The 15,149-nt window shown below is 34.0% G+C and overlaps 1 protein-coding gene across 1 annotated transcript in view; it reads left to right on the top strand.

Moving 5' to 3' along the window:
• Positions 1-14,934, top strand: part of LOC101589917 (zinc finger protein 14-like) — a 21,487-nt gene extending 6,553 nt beyond the window's left edge. The window contains exons 2-5 of the mRNA XM_023706411.1: positions 9,487-9,613; positions 9,795-9,855; positions 12,691-13,948; positions 14,117-14,934. Coding sequence (XP_023562179.1) covers positions 9,487-9,613; positions 9,795-9,855; positions 12,691-13,948; positions 14,117-14,497 — 1,827 coding nt within the window. The 3' untranslated portion in view covers positions 14,498-14,934. The remainder of the gene's footprint in view (positions 1-9,486; positions 9,614-9,794; positions 9,856-12,690; positions 13,949-14,116) is intronic.
• The last annotated feature ends 215 nt before the right edge of the window (positions 14,935-15,149 follow it).

Raw genomic sequence — 15,149 nt, 5'->3', positions numbered from 1 at the left:
GGGAAAAAATAAAAATAAAATTCTTTTATTTTACTCTCTCCTTAATTTTTTATATTCTTTTCTTTTTTTTCCCAATTTTTCACACATAGTAATCTGAACAACTAATTTGAAGACAATACTAAGCCATACAACAAATACTATAAAATTCCTATTACTTTATTGAAATTCTGTATCATCTGTAATTTTTGTGTTTTAATACTATTTTGTACTCTTTAAAAAATAAAAACTAAGGAAAGTGATGAGAAAACTCAAGAGCATAAACGATAAGAAAGTACAGGGGCCAGTGATGTGGTTCAGTACAATAAGCACTTGCCTGGCAAGCACTAGGGCCTGACTTCAATCTTCGGTTCTGCCAAAAAAAAAAAAAAAAAAAAAAAGTACAATAATGGCACCAAAGAGTTTTGAATATATTCAAATGAAATTTTCATTACATTACACTGTGTCAACAATTTTAGGAATAATTTGTTATTTTTGGATACAGTGCTATATGAACATCTATATAATCTTGCCAGTAATCTTTAAGAAATCATGATTTATAGGTACAAAGGTCATTGGTACACAATAAAAGAAAGTCCCCATGAGCTTAAATAAATACTGTAAAAAAAAAATTGCCAGGTCTCTGCACCACTGAGATTAAGTATGAGTTCATGTCCAGATGTGTGATTATGCAAAATTTGTCCTAGCAGTATAAAGAACACAATGAGGAACATATGTTTATATCTTTGAGGGAAACTCAGAAAAGTTGTAGAGTGATGGTGTGCTTAGCCTGAACTCTGGTGAGTTCCCAGATTTGGAACTAATGTGGGATGAAGCACCCACAGGGTACATTGTCTCACACCAGGAAAGGATAATAATTCTGATTTTATCTACCGCACTTCTTGCAGCAGATGCATATGGTAGGTTCTTTCTTCACTTAGAACAAGCTCTTTAGTTCTGGTGACACAAACTATGTCGCTAATTAATCATTGTGCTGAATTCTGACAGTATCTTAAGTTAAAGTCTGGATTCACTCATGTGTTTCTGCCATTCCACTAGAACTCTTACCTCTTATGCTAGTCAAACCTGTATTCTAGTCTAAATTTCTTTTACCCAATTTAGCCAAAGAGACATCTTCACAATCTACCTTTCTTTTCCTGTTTTCCAATTTCTAGGTCTCGTTGTGCACACCATGTGGTACTGAGAATCCAACCCAGGTCCTTGAGCTTGCCAGGCAGGCAGGCACTTAGACTGCCAAGCTTTGTGCCCAGCCCCTGTTTTCTAATTTCTGGAATGAATCATAGGACTCAGGACAGCAGTTAATTAATGTGCCTGTTTCAGAGAGAGGTAGAAAAAAAAGTGGACCTGAAATATTGTATCTGAAGAGCTCAAAATCTTTATACATCTAAATATTATCCAACCCTTAAGTATTGCTTTAAACATGGTTAGAGATTTTTGAAGAAGACTTTGGTTTGTAAAAATTTAATAAGCTTTTTGTCTTTATTTATTTATTTATTTATTTATTTGGTACTGGGGATTGAACTCAGGATCCTATGCTTGCCAGGCAAGCACTTATTCTACTGAGCTATCTCCCCAGACCAGCTTTTTGTCTTTGATTAAGCCTGTGAACTCTTTTCCTTTGTCACAGGTCTATTGGGAAGACTCATTTATATCCACTAGATACAAAATAGTAGTACTGATTTTACAATTTCACCTCTTTAATATTACTTGATCTTTTTAATATCAGTTGTATGCTACCCAAAATGCACTGGGCTCGTGTGTGTTTTCCTAGTTTCTCTGGCTTGACAGGCCATAAAAGTCACAATTAAGTCACTATTGTGTGCTTAAATTGTCTCTGTATGTCATATAGGACAGATTCAGATAAATAACTTAAATTGAAGGAAGTGAACAAGCTGCAGGAGGATTGAATCTTAGTGCAGTTAAACTTTTTGAAAAAGAATTCTAAAATGCTGTTTTTGAAAGACATGACCAGTTGGATCAAAAGAATTGTGGAGGAGCCAAGAAATAGTTGTTTTATTTATTTTTACTTATGTTTATTGGTACATTTTAGTTATACATAACTATCACATTCATCATAGAAAATTTGTATCTGCATATTGATATATCTTGACTTTTTCCCTGTTCCCTCATATTCCCTTCAACCCTACTTCCCCTTCCTACTTACAAAAACTTAGTTTCATTTTTTTCCTTCTTTTGTTATTTTTTCTTTTGCCTTCCACCAGTTCCCTTTTCATTTGAACTTTTTCTTCCTATTGCCCAACATCTGTTATATACTTTTATTGTTACTTACACCTTTAGTTTCTCACACCAAAGAAACAAAGCAATATTCACACATGTGTGTCTGTTTTATTTTACTTAATGATGTGGTCTCAAGATGCAGCCATTTACCTAGATATTTCTCAAAACTATGTTTCTTTATTGATGAGTAGCATTCCATTTAGTTAAAAAAAAAAACAAAAAAACTTTTTTTGATTCATCAGCTAATGGCTATTTTGGCTGTTTCCAGGATTTAGCTTACAACCTGTGGCTGCAAACATGGGTGCACATATGTCACTGTGGCATGATGCTTTTAATTCTTTTTGGAAAGATACCAAGAAAGAGAATAGTTGGGTATAATGGAAGCTCTATTCCTAGGGGATTTTTTTGTTTTTCTTTTCTTTTTTAGGAATTTGGACACTAACTTCCACAGTGACTTTACTAGTCTGTACTTCACAAAACTGTGGAGATGGTTTTCTTTCTCCCCATAGCCCTACCAGCATTTGTTATCGAGTTGATTACAACCATTGTTTTAATTTGCACATGTCCAATGACCAGTGATATTTAACATTTTTTCATATATTTGTTTGTTATTTCTGCTTCTGCACCTGAGAAGTATGCATTCCTTTCAAAAACCCATTTTTAGATCAGGTCTTTTAATTTAGGCCTCTGATTTTTTTTAATCTCTTTATATATGATAGTAGTCCTTTGTCTGAAGAACAGCTTGCAAAAGTCTTTTTCTCACATTGTGGTATGTCTTTTCACTCTGTTGGTGTTTTATCTTGCTGTGCAAAAGCTTTTTAATAAAATGAGATACAAGTTTTTGGATTCTTTGTACAAGTTCCTGTGTGATTGTTTCTTCATTCATGAAGCCTTTGCCTACACAAATATCTTCAAATGTTCTACCTATTCTCTCTTCCAGCAGATTTAGTGTTTCTGTTTTAATACTTCGGTTTTTTGATTCATTTCAGTTTTAGATTTAGTGTGTGATGAAAGTTTTAGTCTTCAATATGTGGAATGCCAGTTTTTCTGGTACCATTTAAGGAGGCCATCTTGTCTAGTGAACTTGTTTCCTTTGTCAAAGATAAGGTTGCTGAGTATGTCTGGAGTTGTTTCTGCTTCTTGTAAATGATTTCATTGGTCCTTTGGTATGCATTTTGGCCAGTACCATGCTGTTTTTTTCTCTTGTAGCTTTATAACAGTTTCAAGTCAGGGATTGCGATGCTCCCTGCTTTTTGTTTGTTGCCTGGATTTGTCTTTGGTATTCTAGGTCTTTTCTGCTAGGATTGTGTTCTGTAATTCTGTTGAGATATACTGCTGGAATTTTGATTGAGATTGCACTAAAACTGTGTAACAATTTTGAGAGCATGGCCATTTTCACAATGGTGTTTCTTGCTACCAAAGAACAAGCTAGTAATTTTCCGTTTATGGATAGTGTCTTCAATCTCCTTTTTGAAAATACTGTAGTTTTCAGTGTAGAAGTCTTTTACTTTCTTCATGAGATTGATTCCTAGGTATTTCATTGTTTTAGATACTACTGTGGAAGATGTATCCCTAATTTCTTTATGATTGAGTTTGTTATTCATGTTCAGGAAGGCTGCTGAAGTTTGAGTGTAGACTTTGTGACCAGCTGTGCTACTAAATTTGGTTATTAAATATAGAAGTTTTAAGTGGAGTTTTGGGGGTCTTCTTTGTCTCCCATCCAAGTCCTAACCAGGCCCGACCCTGCTTAGCTTCCAAGATCAGATAAGATCAGGCATGTTGAGAGTATTATGGAAGTAGACTGGGGGTCTTCTTTGTAAAGTATCATGTCTTCTGCAAATAGTGATAATACGACTTCTTCCACTCACATCCTTATTTTTTTTTTAATTTCTCCTGTCTGATTGCTCTGACTAATGTTTCCAGAACTATATTGAATAAGAGTTGTAACAATGGATATCCTTGACTTGTTCCTGATTTTAGAGTGAAAGCTTTCAGTATTTGTCAATTTAGTATGATACTGGCTGTTGATTTGTTATCGATGGCTTTTTATCAGATTGGAATAAAGATCATCTGTTCCAATTTTCTGCAAGATTTTTGTCTTAGATGGGTGGTGGACTTTGTAAAATGCTTTTTCTGTAGCTATTGAGATGATCATATGAATTTTGTTCTTGATTGTGTTAATATGGTATATATTACATTTATAGCTTTGCGTATTTTGAAACATCCCTACGTCGCTGGGATGAATCCCACTTTACCATGGTTTATAATCTTGTTGATCTGTTGCATTATGTTTGCCACTATGTCACTGAATATGTTCATTATGGAGATTATCTTATCATTCTCTTCTTTGATTGGCTCCTTCTCTGCTTTTGGTATCAGGGTAATGTTTGCTTCCAGGAATAAATTTAGGAGTATTGTTCTCTTTATGTTTCATTAAAGCATGTGAGAAGCAGTGGCATTAGATCTTCTCTAAACTTCTTGTAGAATTCAGCATTGAATTCATCAGTATCTAGGCTTTTCTTTGTTGATAGCTTTTTAATTACATCTTTAATTTTATTAACTGATGTTCTGTTAGCTAAAGTTGGCTTAGCTAAGGGTGCCTAAGGGTTTGTTGATTTTATTTAATCTTTCACAGAATGAACTGTTTATTCTCGGATTCTTTGTATTGTTGTTGTTGTTTTTGTTGTTTAAGTCTCCATTACATTGTTTTGTGCTCTGATCTTTTGCATTTTCTCCCAGATAGATTTGGACTTCACCTATTCTTTTAGAAGATTGAAGTTCAGTGTTAAGTTATTTGCACTTGCTTTTCCCTAAATAAGGAAATTCACCATTCTAAACTTCTTTCATAGGACTGCTTTCATCCTGCCCCATAAGTTCCAGTATAATGTACTGGGATTATTGTTTAATTATAGCAAATTTCTAATTTCTTCTTTCATTTCATCTTCAACTCATTGTTTATTCAAGACAAAGTTATATAATTTCCATGTGTTTTCAAAATTTTTGTGGTTTCTTTTGCCACTGATTTCCTATTTCATTGCACTATATTATGATAATATGTATAGGATCACATTATTTCTTTTGCATTTACTTGAGCATGTTTTTTGAGCTAGTATGTTGTTTATTTTGAAGAATATCCATGTGCAGCTGAGAAGAATGTGTATTCTGATTTTGTAGCGTGGAAGTAGACATTGACTAAGTCCATTTTTTAGATGTTTGGTTCAGTTCTAATATTTCATTGTTGACTTTTTGTCTACTTGATCTGTCTATTTGTGACAGTGGTTACAAAGTGTCCCCCATTACAACTGTATTACTGATTCTTCGATTTCTTAATGTCTATTAATATTTGTTCATATATATGTGTCATTGTTATTTCTTCCTCTTATATTTTTTCTTCTACAAGGATATAGTGACCTTCTTTGTTTGTCTTAATAAGCCTTGAGTTGAAAACCATAGAGTCTGTAAATACAATAACTATTCTTGCTTTTTTCTGGGTTTCTCGCACATGGACCATACTTTGAGTCTATGAACTTTTTTTGAATCATAGGTATTTCCTGTATACAAAATATTATTGGATCTTGCTTTTTAGTCCATTCTTCCTGTCTGTTTCTTCTGTTTTGAAAGTTGAGACCTTTAACATTGATGGTGATCACTAATTTGCATTGACTTATCCATGTCATCTTATTTTCCTAATGTTGGCTCCCACTTTTTTCATTAGAAATCTGGCGTGACTCTGATGAACTTTCCTTTATATATAATTTGTTTTCTAACAACTTTTAGTCTTCTGGGTTTTTGTTGAATTTATTGTATCCGGTCTGTTTTATGCCTTGATGTAGGTTTTTTCATGATGGCTAATTAGAGTCCTATGTGGCTCATTTCATTCTTTTGCTCTGCTTGGGATGTTTTCTGCTATGATTTCTGTAAGCAGGATTTTTTATGTTATCTGTGCTGTTTTCTGGTTTTTCATGGACTCTGATCAATCTTATTCTTTTTTTACATCATTTAGTAGTTATTGGATTGATTTTTCATGGTCCCTTGTTATTTTTAAGAAATTGTCCTTTTCTTCATTGCTAACTACAGTCCTGTTTTGTATATCTGAGACACTGTCCTCGCATTGGTTCATTCTAGTGCACACAGTTTCAATAGAATATATTATGTCCTGAGTATCTATTTACACTCTTTTATGGTTTTAATTTCTTTCCTATATTGGGCATTTATGGTTTCCATCATTTTTCTAAACTTCTTTATATTTTTATCTGTATGTATTTCAGAGTCATTAAATGTCTTTTGCTATTGTCACCATCTCTGTAGTTTTGGGAAAATTATTTCTAATTTGATATTTTTTCTAGAGCTTCATTTCATTTGTTACTTCTTCTGTTACCACTTCAGGGAGCCCAAATGGGTGGCTTTCTGATTGTTGTACCTCTTTGACCCCTATGTTTGCTTTTGGTGAGCTGGAAATCTGGGATTGCATCTTGTTTTAACTATCTTCTCATTTCATTTTTTTTTCTTTTTACTGTAATTCCTGGGTTGATGCATGTAAATTACCTATGGTGAGTAACTTCAGAACATACAGTTAAGTAAAAAAAATTGAACACACATGTGTAAATACTGCTTTTTTCCCTTCTAGTGTGAGCAACAGAAAGTGTAAATAATGACAAAATGTACAGTAAGTGTTTTGAAATACAAACAAAATGTTCAACTTTGAAAGGAACAAGGAAGGTGGAATTGGAAAGGAAAAAAGGAAAAAAATGGAAATAAAGTTTGTAAATGCTGAAGAGAGGAGGGCTTGATGAAAGGGTACAAGAATAGCCCCCCCAAAAAGCAGCAAGTTACATCATGTACATATACAAATTTTCTATGATAAGTATGATCATTATGTATATCTAAAATATACCAATAAAATCTGATTGAATTAAAAACACTGAATTTTTTTTTCTTTGACAATGTGTGTCAGTCATTCTGGAAGACTTCCTTCGAAACTTATTGCCCTAGATAAGTACTATGAATTTGAGATTGGCTCTAGTTGTAGCTTTTTTTTTTTTTTTTTTTTTGATGGCACCAGGGATCAAACTCAGGACCTTGTGCTTGCCAAGCAAGCCCTTATTCCACTGACCTATCTCCTCGGCCAATAGTATAATTTTTAAAATGATAGTCTCCCTAGATTCTGGAGGATAAAATGTAGGAGTATCATAATTTTCTGTGGAATAGGAATGCTGCTCTCTATTGTAAGACAATTTGAGAGTATATATCTGTGTGATTCAGTATGCCATAGATTGAGAACTTGAGAATGATAACTCAAAATGATAAACAGCATCACATGCTTTGGGCAACAATCTTCATTTGAAGTAGTGCAGAAGGATGCTCCTCTGATTTGTCAGCATTTTGGTCATTTTGTGTAGTATACTGATAAGGGCTTAGTTTTTTTTCTCTCTCTTTTGTCTTTTTTTTTTAATTGGTTAGTGCTCAGCAAACAGTACACATTTGACTTCAAAAGAAAAATTGGAAAAAGTCAAAGGTTAAGCTTCAACTGATTATTGGTGAATGTTGTATCTGCTCAGTATTGAGACTCTGGAGGAAAGAGCAATTTCTCTCTGTGGTGATTGATCACTATGATATGAATAAACACCATATTTAACTTTACTGACTTCTCATCTTTCCCTGTCTCTACCTGTGGGCTGCAGAGGCACTGAAAACTATGTATAACTTAGAAATATAGTTCACCTTCTGAGTGTTGGTTCCCTTGTAAATGGCAGCAAAACAGGATTCTTACTTAACTAATTTCCCTCTTGCTTCTTTTGGAGGAAGGTTTTAAGATGTAAAACTTATTCAAGATTTTACCATGATTGTGATTTTTCTTAGTTTAAAATTGAATATACAATTGGCAACAACTGAGAAAGCAAAGAAATATTTCAATACAAGTATTTGTTTCGCATGTATGTATAAAGATCTATAAAATCAAGATGAAGATAAAATCAACTGTGATTAGCTCCACTACATTTCCTTGATTTCACATAATTACTCTGGTGGTAGCCACAGGCTGGATGGAATTTTGTAAACTCTTTTGGCCCTTAACAAACTCATCAAACAAAATGTTATTTGGGTTCCTCTCTTTAGAATTTTGGAGAATGGGCCAGGGAAATAGCTCAGTGGACTAAGTTTCTGCCTGGCATGTGCACGGACTCAGATTTGATGCCTAGCACCAGCCCTACAGGCCATGTCGGTCCTGCCTCGGGTGCACTGAGCCAGCCACCAAAACCTGGAATAGTGGTGCACACCTGTAATCCCAGCACTGAGGAGGCTAAAACAGGAGGATCACTATGAGTCTTATCTGCATAGTGAGATCCTGTACCAAATACATTAAAATTTTTTAAAAAAAGAATTTTGAAGGAGTTTATAATTGAGGTTAATATATTATTATTAGATGATGAAAATATTATTTGTAGCTTCTATTAGACAACCTAATGGACATTGTAAGAAATTTTGTATTTCAGCTTCTTCACTCTCCTACTCTATTGCCTGTGGGCTTGTGTTATTTGAAGATGGATTTTGTTTTTTATTATTTTCATATGATTAAAATTCTTATTATTGATTTTTTTCCTACAAGTGATACTAAATTAAAACGTTTGATAGAATTAGAAAAAATATTGATCCAATAAGCTTGAGACATTTCTACCTAAATGAATAAATCTTGATATCATACTCTTAGGTTAAATAAATTAGACATGCATGTATGAATGTTGCTAAATAAATTTTTCAAACCAGAGAAAGCAAGTTGTAATAAAGACCAAAATACATCAACCTGATTTAGTATTTAATTAAGTTTTTTTCTATAAAACCAGCTTCAACTTTTAAACTTCTACCTAAGTATAATCAAAGGTAGAATGACAATTCTATAAATAGTCAGATTTGAAGCAGTATATTCTATGGTCTGTCAGAATCATTCATTAAATATTTATCTGTGCCTGTGTTTTGGGTGATTTTCAGGGTCCTTCCGTGACCTTTGTTTAGAATCAATACACAACATATCTGTCACCATTCCAGGCAACCTGTTGCTATTGCTGTAGTAATGAATTGGAATCTAGTACCAGAATTGTTATATGAAAATATGTGCATATACATGGGTTTGTTGATCAAGACTTGGAGTAAATATTTGAAGGAATCAAGCTCAAATCAGCTTTTACAGGAGCAAATCAGATATTTTAGGATGTGAGTTTTAACCTTCTTTCAGGAAATGCATCTGTTATTATTCAGGAGTCAGTATCCTTGGAGGATGTTGCTGTGAACTTTACCATGGAGGAGTGGGCTTTACTGAATCCATCCCAAAAGAAACTCTACAGAGATGTAATGTTGGAAACATTTATGAATATGACTGATATTGGTAAGAATGACATTCTTTTCTTATTTATGCTATTAGAGAGTGTTGGTTCTTATTCATGTAGAATGCGAAAACATTTTGAAGAATGTCTTGTGCCTGTTCACATTATACCATGAATCTAACCACTATCTGCTAATTGTTGTATAATGATATAGTGACTTGTATTTCCATTGCTACAATTCAGGAAGGAACTGGGACAACCATCCAATTGAAGAAGAATACAAAAATACCTCAAAAAATCAAAGGTAATTTGCATTCACAAGTACAAGGAATATGCCCTAAGAGTTGTTTGAGCAAAAATATTACAGACAAGAAAATTAGACAAATGTTATGTCTACATTTTTTTAATCTCACAAAAATTCTGTTATGTAGAAGTTGTTTTTGTATACTTTGACATAGAATAGAGAAATATTCTAATATAGGCAAGTAACTTGTTGGAGATACAATGCAACAAGAGACATTGTCTCCTACATCATTTTTAAAAACTTCTTTCATGATCAACAACATAAAAATGTATGCTTTGCATTTAGCTATTGTGTATAGGCATATATGAAAAGAATAAATTTTGAACATTGACAAACTCATCTTCAAGTTACTATTTATGTATGTATGTGAACATGAGATATACATTATCTAAAAAAATTGTTAACCTGAAAAATGTATTGAAAATGCAAATTAATGCCAGTGTAATAGTAGATATTTTCTAAACAGCCTCCAGAGAATTGGGTGAATTCATGTTTTAAAATTCTTAGAAGGCAGCCATATACATTGCTGGTGGGAATATAAAATAGGACCATTTTGATAATTAATGTACAGATGTCTCAAAAATAAAAATATGAGTTTGCATGTCATCCAGGAGAAACTCCGTATGTATATTTTGAAACAATTTAAAATTATTGTATGTTAATTGTACCTGCATATTCATACTCAAAGCAGGGTGTGCATGGGTATTCATAATACCTAAGTTCTGGAAATAATTGACAATACCTAAGTTCTTCTAATAGCCTAGATGCCTAACCTGGAATGCATGGAAAAAGAGCATGTGGAACAAGCTTAACATAGTAGTGCCTTCTTATAATTCCAGCACTCTGGTAAGCTGAGTGAGCCGGGTAACAACACAAACTTTCTGCTCACCAAATTAATGATCAGGGAGACCCTCTAAACAAAACATCACGAATGTAGTAATGTACTTTAGTGCTAAGATCCTTATTAATTTTTAGCGTGGAAAAAATGTGCTATATATTAAGCCATACAGAAATATGGTACCAAATCTTTTCACACATATACACACAAAGATGGGGCTCCATCTCATAATGTTAAATGAAATAAGCCATACTCAGAAACTGAATTATCACCTAAGATACCAAAATATAAATTAAGGATCACAATTAAGGAATAGTGATAAAGAATAATAAGGCTGACTTGTTGGAAATAGGAAGATGACCTGGGTAAAGAGAAAAGGGGGAGTGATGGTGGAAAGGGTGTCAGAAATGATCACTATAGTTTCATGTTTGGAGTGCCTGTCATTCTGGTATTCTGAATATGGGTGGCTTGTCATGACATGCCAGTTACTGCTAAGATGTCTCTCGGGTAGGTGGATGTTCAAGAAGAAGGGGGTGGTGAATGAAAGCAAGAGATAGGAAAAGGAATATTGTGGGACTGTCCTGCTTCAAGGTTGTATATGGTGAGATTTTTGGACTTATGTGCAAACATGAGAAGCATAGAATTCTTTATCCTATTTTTTAAAATATAATCTAATTTTTAAATGTTTTTTATCATATTATGTAGGGACTTAAAGTTCAACATATCAATACTTGATGAAAAATACCTGTTCCTTATTATGCCTAAGATGTTTGAAATGCAGTGAGATAGTGAGGTTAAGCTTGATAGCCTAAATCGTTTGATAATAACAATAAGCTTGTCTTCTGGATGGTTAACAACCTAAGTTTGCAGACCAAAATTAGAGACAAAGGAGGGCTACAAGGAAAGCCAACATTTTGGCCCTAGCCTTCCAAGGTCAATTAAGACTCAGGACATATAAGAACTTGTACTGTAACGTCATGTACCTCGGTAATGTCCCAAATTTTCTGATCAAGAAGATAATGGGGCCAAAGAGGAAAGTGATCGATGATGTAGAGTGTGCCTAAGGAGAGTCACATGGGGAGAAGACACTCTCTCAGGCTTTCACAGAGAGCACATTGGCCAAGCAATGGCCGTGACTCATCCACATGGCTGCACTGACAAAGGTTCTACAATCTGAGGTACAGGATCTCAGGATAAATCCTGAGGGGATTTCACTGACCTTCTCAGACCAAAAACCTACAACTCTTGTTGCACAGGTCCTGCTTCACCTTGGTCTTAACGATCCAGTAGAAAAGTATGAAGACAAAATATAGGAAGTAAACCCATGCTGTTATGTTGAGCTGTGAGGGACTCAGGTCAGTAATTTCTGACATTGCCAGTTAAACAGAAGACCCGATGCTATTATGGGCTAGTGGACTCTTTTAGAATATTTTGCTGAGTTTACACACCTATAATATTCAATAACGGAACTTAGAAAAAATGGGGTATACAGATGAATGTCCATTTTGTATTTGTGTATTCCAAGTGGTTGGGATAGATATATAGTTGCATTCTCTTAATGAATAGAATGATTTGTTCTAATGGTGTTTGTAAATAGGATCACAAGTCCACTTCTTGTACAGCAATTAACCACTAAGAAGAATATATGCAGTGTATTATTTGTTGAAACTCTACTTCCAATTTGATTTGAAACTGTCTCATTGCTATCTGTTTATCAATAAAATTTTGAAAAAAAGAGAAATGATCACTATGTAATCCACATATGTTTCAGTTGTCTAAATGAAACTAGAGCTAACATATTGTGAATATTTATCAATTTAAAATGTCTAAATGGATACTATCCTTTTGGGAATGTGTGTTTTGGCAGCATTCTCTAAAGCATTCAACAAATTCTTTCTCAAACGTTTTTAGGAAACATCAAGTCAGATCTTCTCCTGGTATTATACAGAGGCCTTTTTATTAAGATTGATATTTTTATTCTTCTTTTTTCTTTACAGTAATGAAGAGGTAGCAAGATGGTGTCAATATAAACATTGGAATCAATATATAAATCTGTTTCTGTGGGCTCCAGATGCTAATGTAGACATGCAACAAACTGTTGTAAGGCAAGCTGAAAGTTTTGCTTGCAGAAAGCCTCTGATGGGACATTTATCACTAAATGTGCCCATTTTACCTCACACTGACTTCAATCCAGAAAAGTATTTGGCATTTACTGTCAGACCTTATCAGTATGAACAATATGGAAAAATCTACTCTGAACATAATGAAAGAAGTCACCATGGAGAGACCATTGTAAGTAAGAAAAGTGTAAAATCCTCCAGAAGTCACAGTGGTGTTAAAGTTTGTGAAAGTGTTTGCACTGGAAAGAAACTGTATGTATGTACGCAATGTGGGAAAACTTTCAAAACTCAAAGTTGTTGTAAAATTCATGAAAGATTTCACACGGAGGCCAAACCCTATGTATGCAAGCAATGTGGAAAAGGATTTGTTGAGAAGTCTGCATTTTGTAGACATGGAAGAACCCACACTGGTGAGAAACCATATATATGTAAGCACTGCGGCAAAGCATTCACTTCAAACCAAAGTTGTCAAATGCATGAAAGAACTCACACTGGAGAAAAACCTTATGTGTGCAAGTTATGTGGGAAAGCATTCAGTACACACCAGTACTGCCAAAGACATGAAAGAACTCATACTGGGGAGAAACCTTATATGTGCAAGAACTGTGGGAAGGCATTCACTTCACACCAATACTGTCAAATACATGAAAGAAATCACAGTGGGGAGAAACCTTATGTGTGTAAGGAATGTGGGAAGGCATTTACTATGCAGATTCATTATAAAATACATGAAAGAATTCACACTGGGGAGAAACCTTATGTGTGCAAGCAGTGTGGAAAAGCATTCACTACATACAAATATTGTCAAAGACATGAAAGAACTCACACTGGGGAGAAACCTTATGTGTGCAAGCAATGTGGAAAAGCATTCACTACAAAGAATACTTACAATGTGCATGAAAGAATTCATACTGGAGAGAAACCTTATGTCTGTAAACAATGTGGGAGAGGCTTCACTACATACAGTGGACATCAAAGTCATGAAAGAACTCACATCAGGGAGAAACCTTATGTATGTAAACAGTGTGGGAAAGGATTCACTACAGTCAAATATTGTCAAATACATGAAAAAACTCACACAGGGGAGAAACATTATGTGTGCAAGGAATGTGGAAAAGCATTCAATAGAAAGAGTTCTTATAAAATACATGAAAGAACTCACACTTGGGAAAAACCTTATGTATGCAAAGAATGTGGGAAAACATTCAATACAAAGAATTCTTACAGTGTACATCAAAGAATTCACACTGGGCAGAAACTTTTTGTGTGCAAGCAATGTGAGAAGGCATTTATAACACACAGAGACTATCAGAGACATGAAAGAACTCACACAGGAGAGAAACCTTATGTGTGCAAGCACTGTGGGAAGGCATTCACTACACATGAATATTGTCAAATACATGAAAGAACTCACACAGGGGAGAAACTCCATGTGTGCAAGCAATGTGGAAAAGCACTCACAACAAAAAGTTCTTATATCATACATAGAAGAACTCACACTGGGGAGAAACCTTATGTGTGCAAGGAATGTGGAAAAGCATTTGCTAGAAAGAGTTCTTATAACATACATAAAAGAATTCACACTGGGGAGAAGCCTTATGTTTGCAAGCAATGTGGAAAAGCATTCACTGCAAAGAGGTCTTACAACATACATGAAAAAAGCCACATAGGGGAGAAATCTTAATGTATGTAAGCAATGTGGAAAATCATTTACTACAAAGAGCTGCAACATACATGAAAAAAGTAATATAGAGATGGAACCTTGTGTTTGCAATCATTGTAGAAAATGTGTAGGCATTCTCTATCTAACTACATGAAAGAAGTTACACTGAGGAGAAATCCCATATATGTAACCCTTTTTTGAAAATATTGTGAAAATTCTTCATATAGTGGAGATCTGTACAAAATAAATGAAAAATTCAGTGTCATCATTCATAAGTTTTCCAGAAAATACATCCTTACATGGAGATACCTAGAATATATTCCTTCTATATTTCTCAGTAGATCAATTGTATGTGTCTGAACTATATATTCTTATTCTTTACTGTAAAAAATAATGACATATTTTTGTATGAGCCATTGCCTTTGAACTTAATATATGGTATCTTCTAATTAAAGGGGAATTTAAATGTATTTCCCACTTCCAAGTAAGGCTGGTACTTACATAGTTTCAATTTTGTTTGTTTATAGTATTGGAAAGTATAGACCATGAAAAAATAAATTTTATTGATGGGATTTCCCACTAGATTTGATTTTAATTTTCATAGTATATATGCTTCGCATTCTTTGTCAAATATTTTTAACTTTAAATGATAATGTATATGTTTATGTATGCA

The sequence above is a fragment of the Octodon degus genome, unplaced genomic scaffold, assembly GCF_000260255.1.
Source record: "Octodon degus isolate 3935 unplaced genomic scaffold, OctDeg1.0 scaffold00255, whole genome shotgun sequence".
In the NCBI taxonomy this organism is placed as follows: domain Eukaryota; kingdom Metazoa; phylum Chordata; class Mammalia; order Rodentia; family Octodontidae; genus Octodon; species Octodon degus.
Note: the sequence above shows the minus strand (reverse complement) of the source record. Positions and strands in the feature narration are given on the sequence as shown.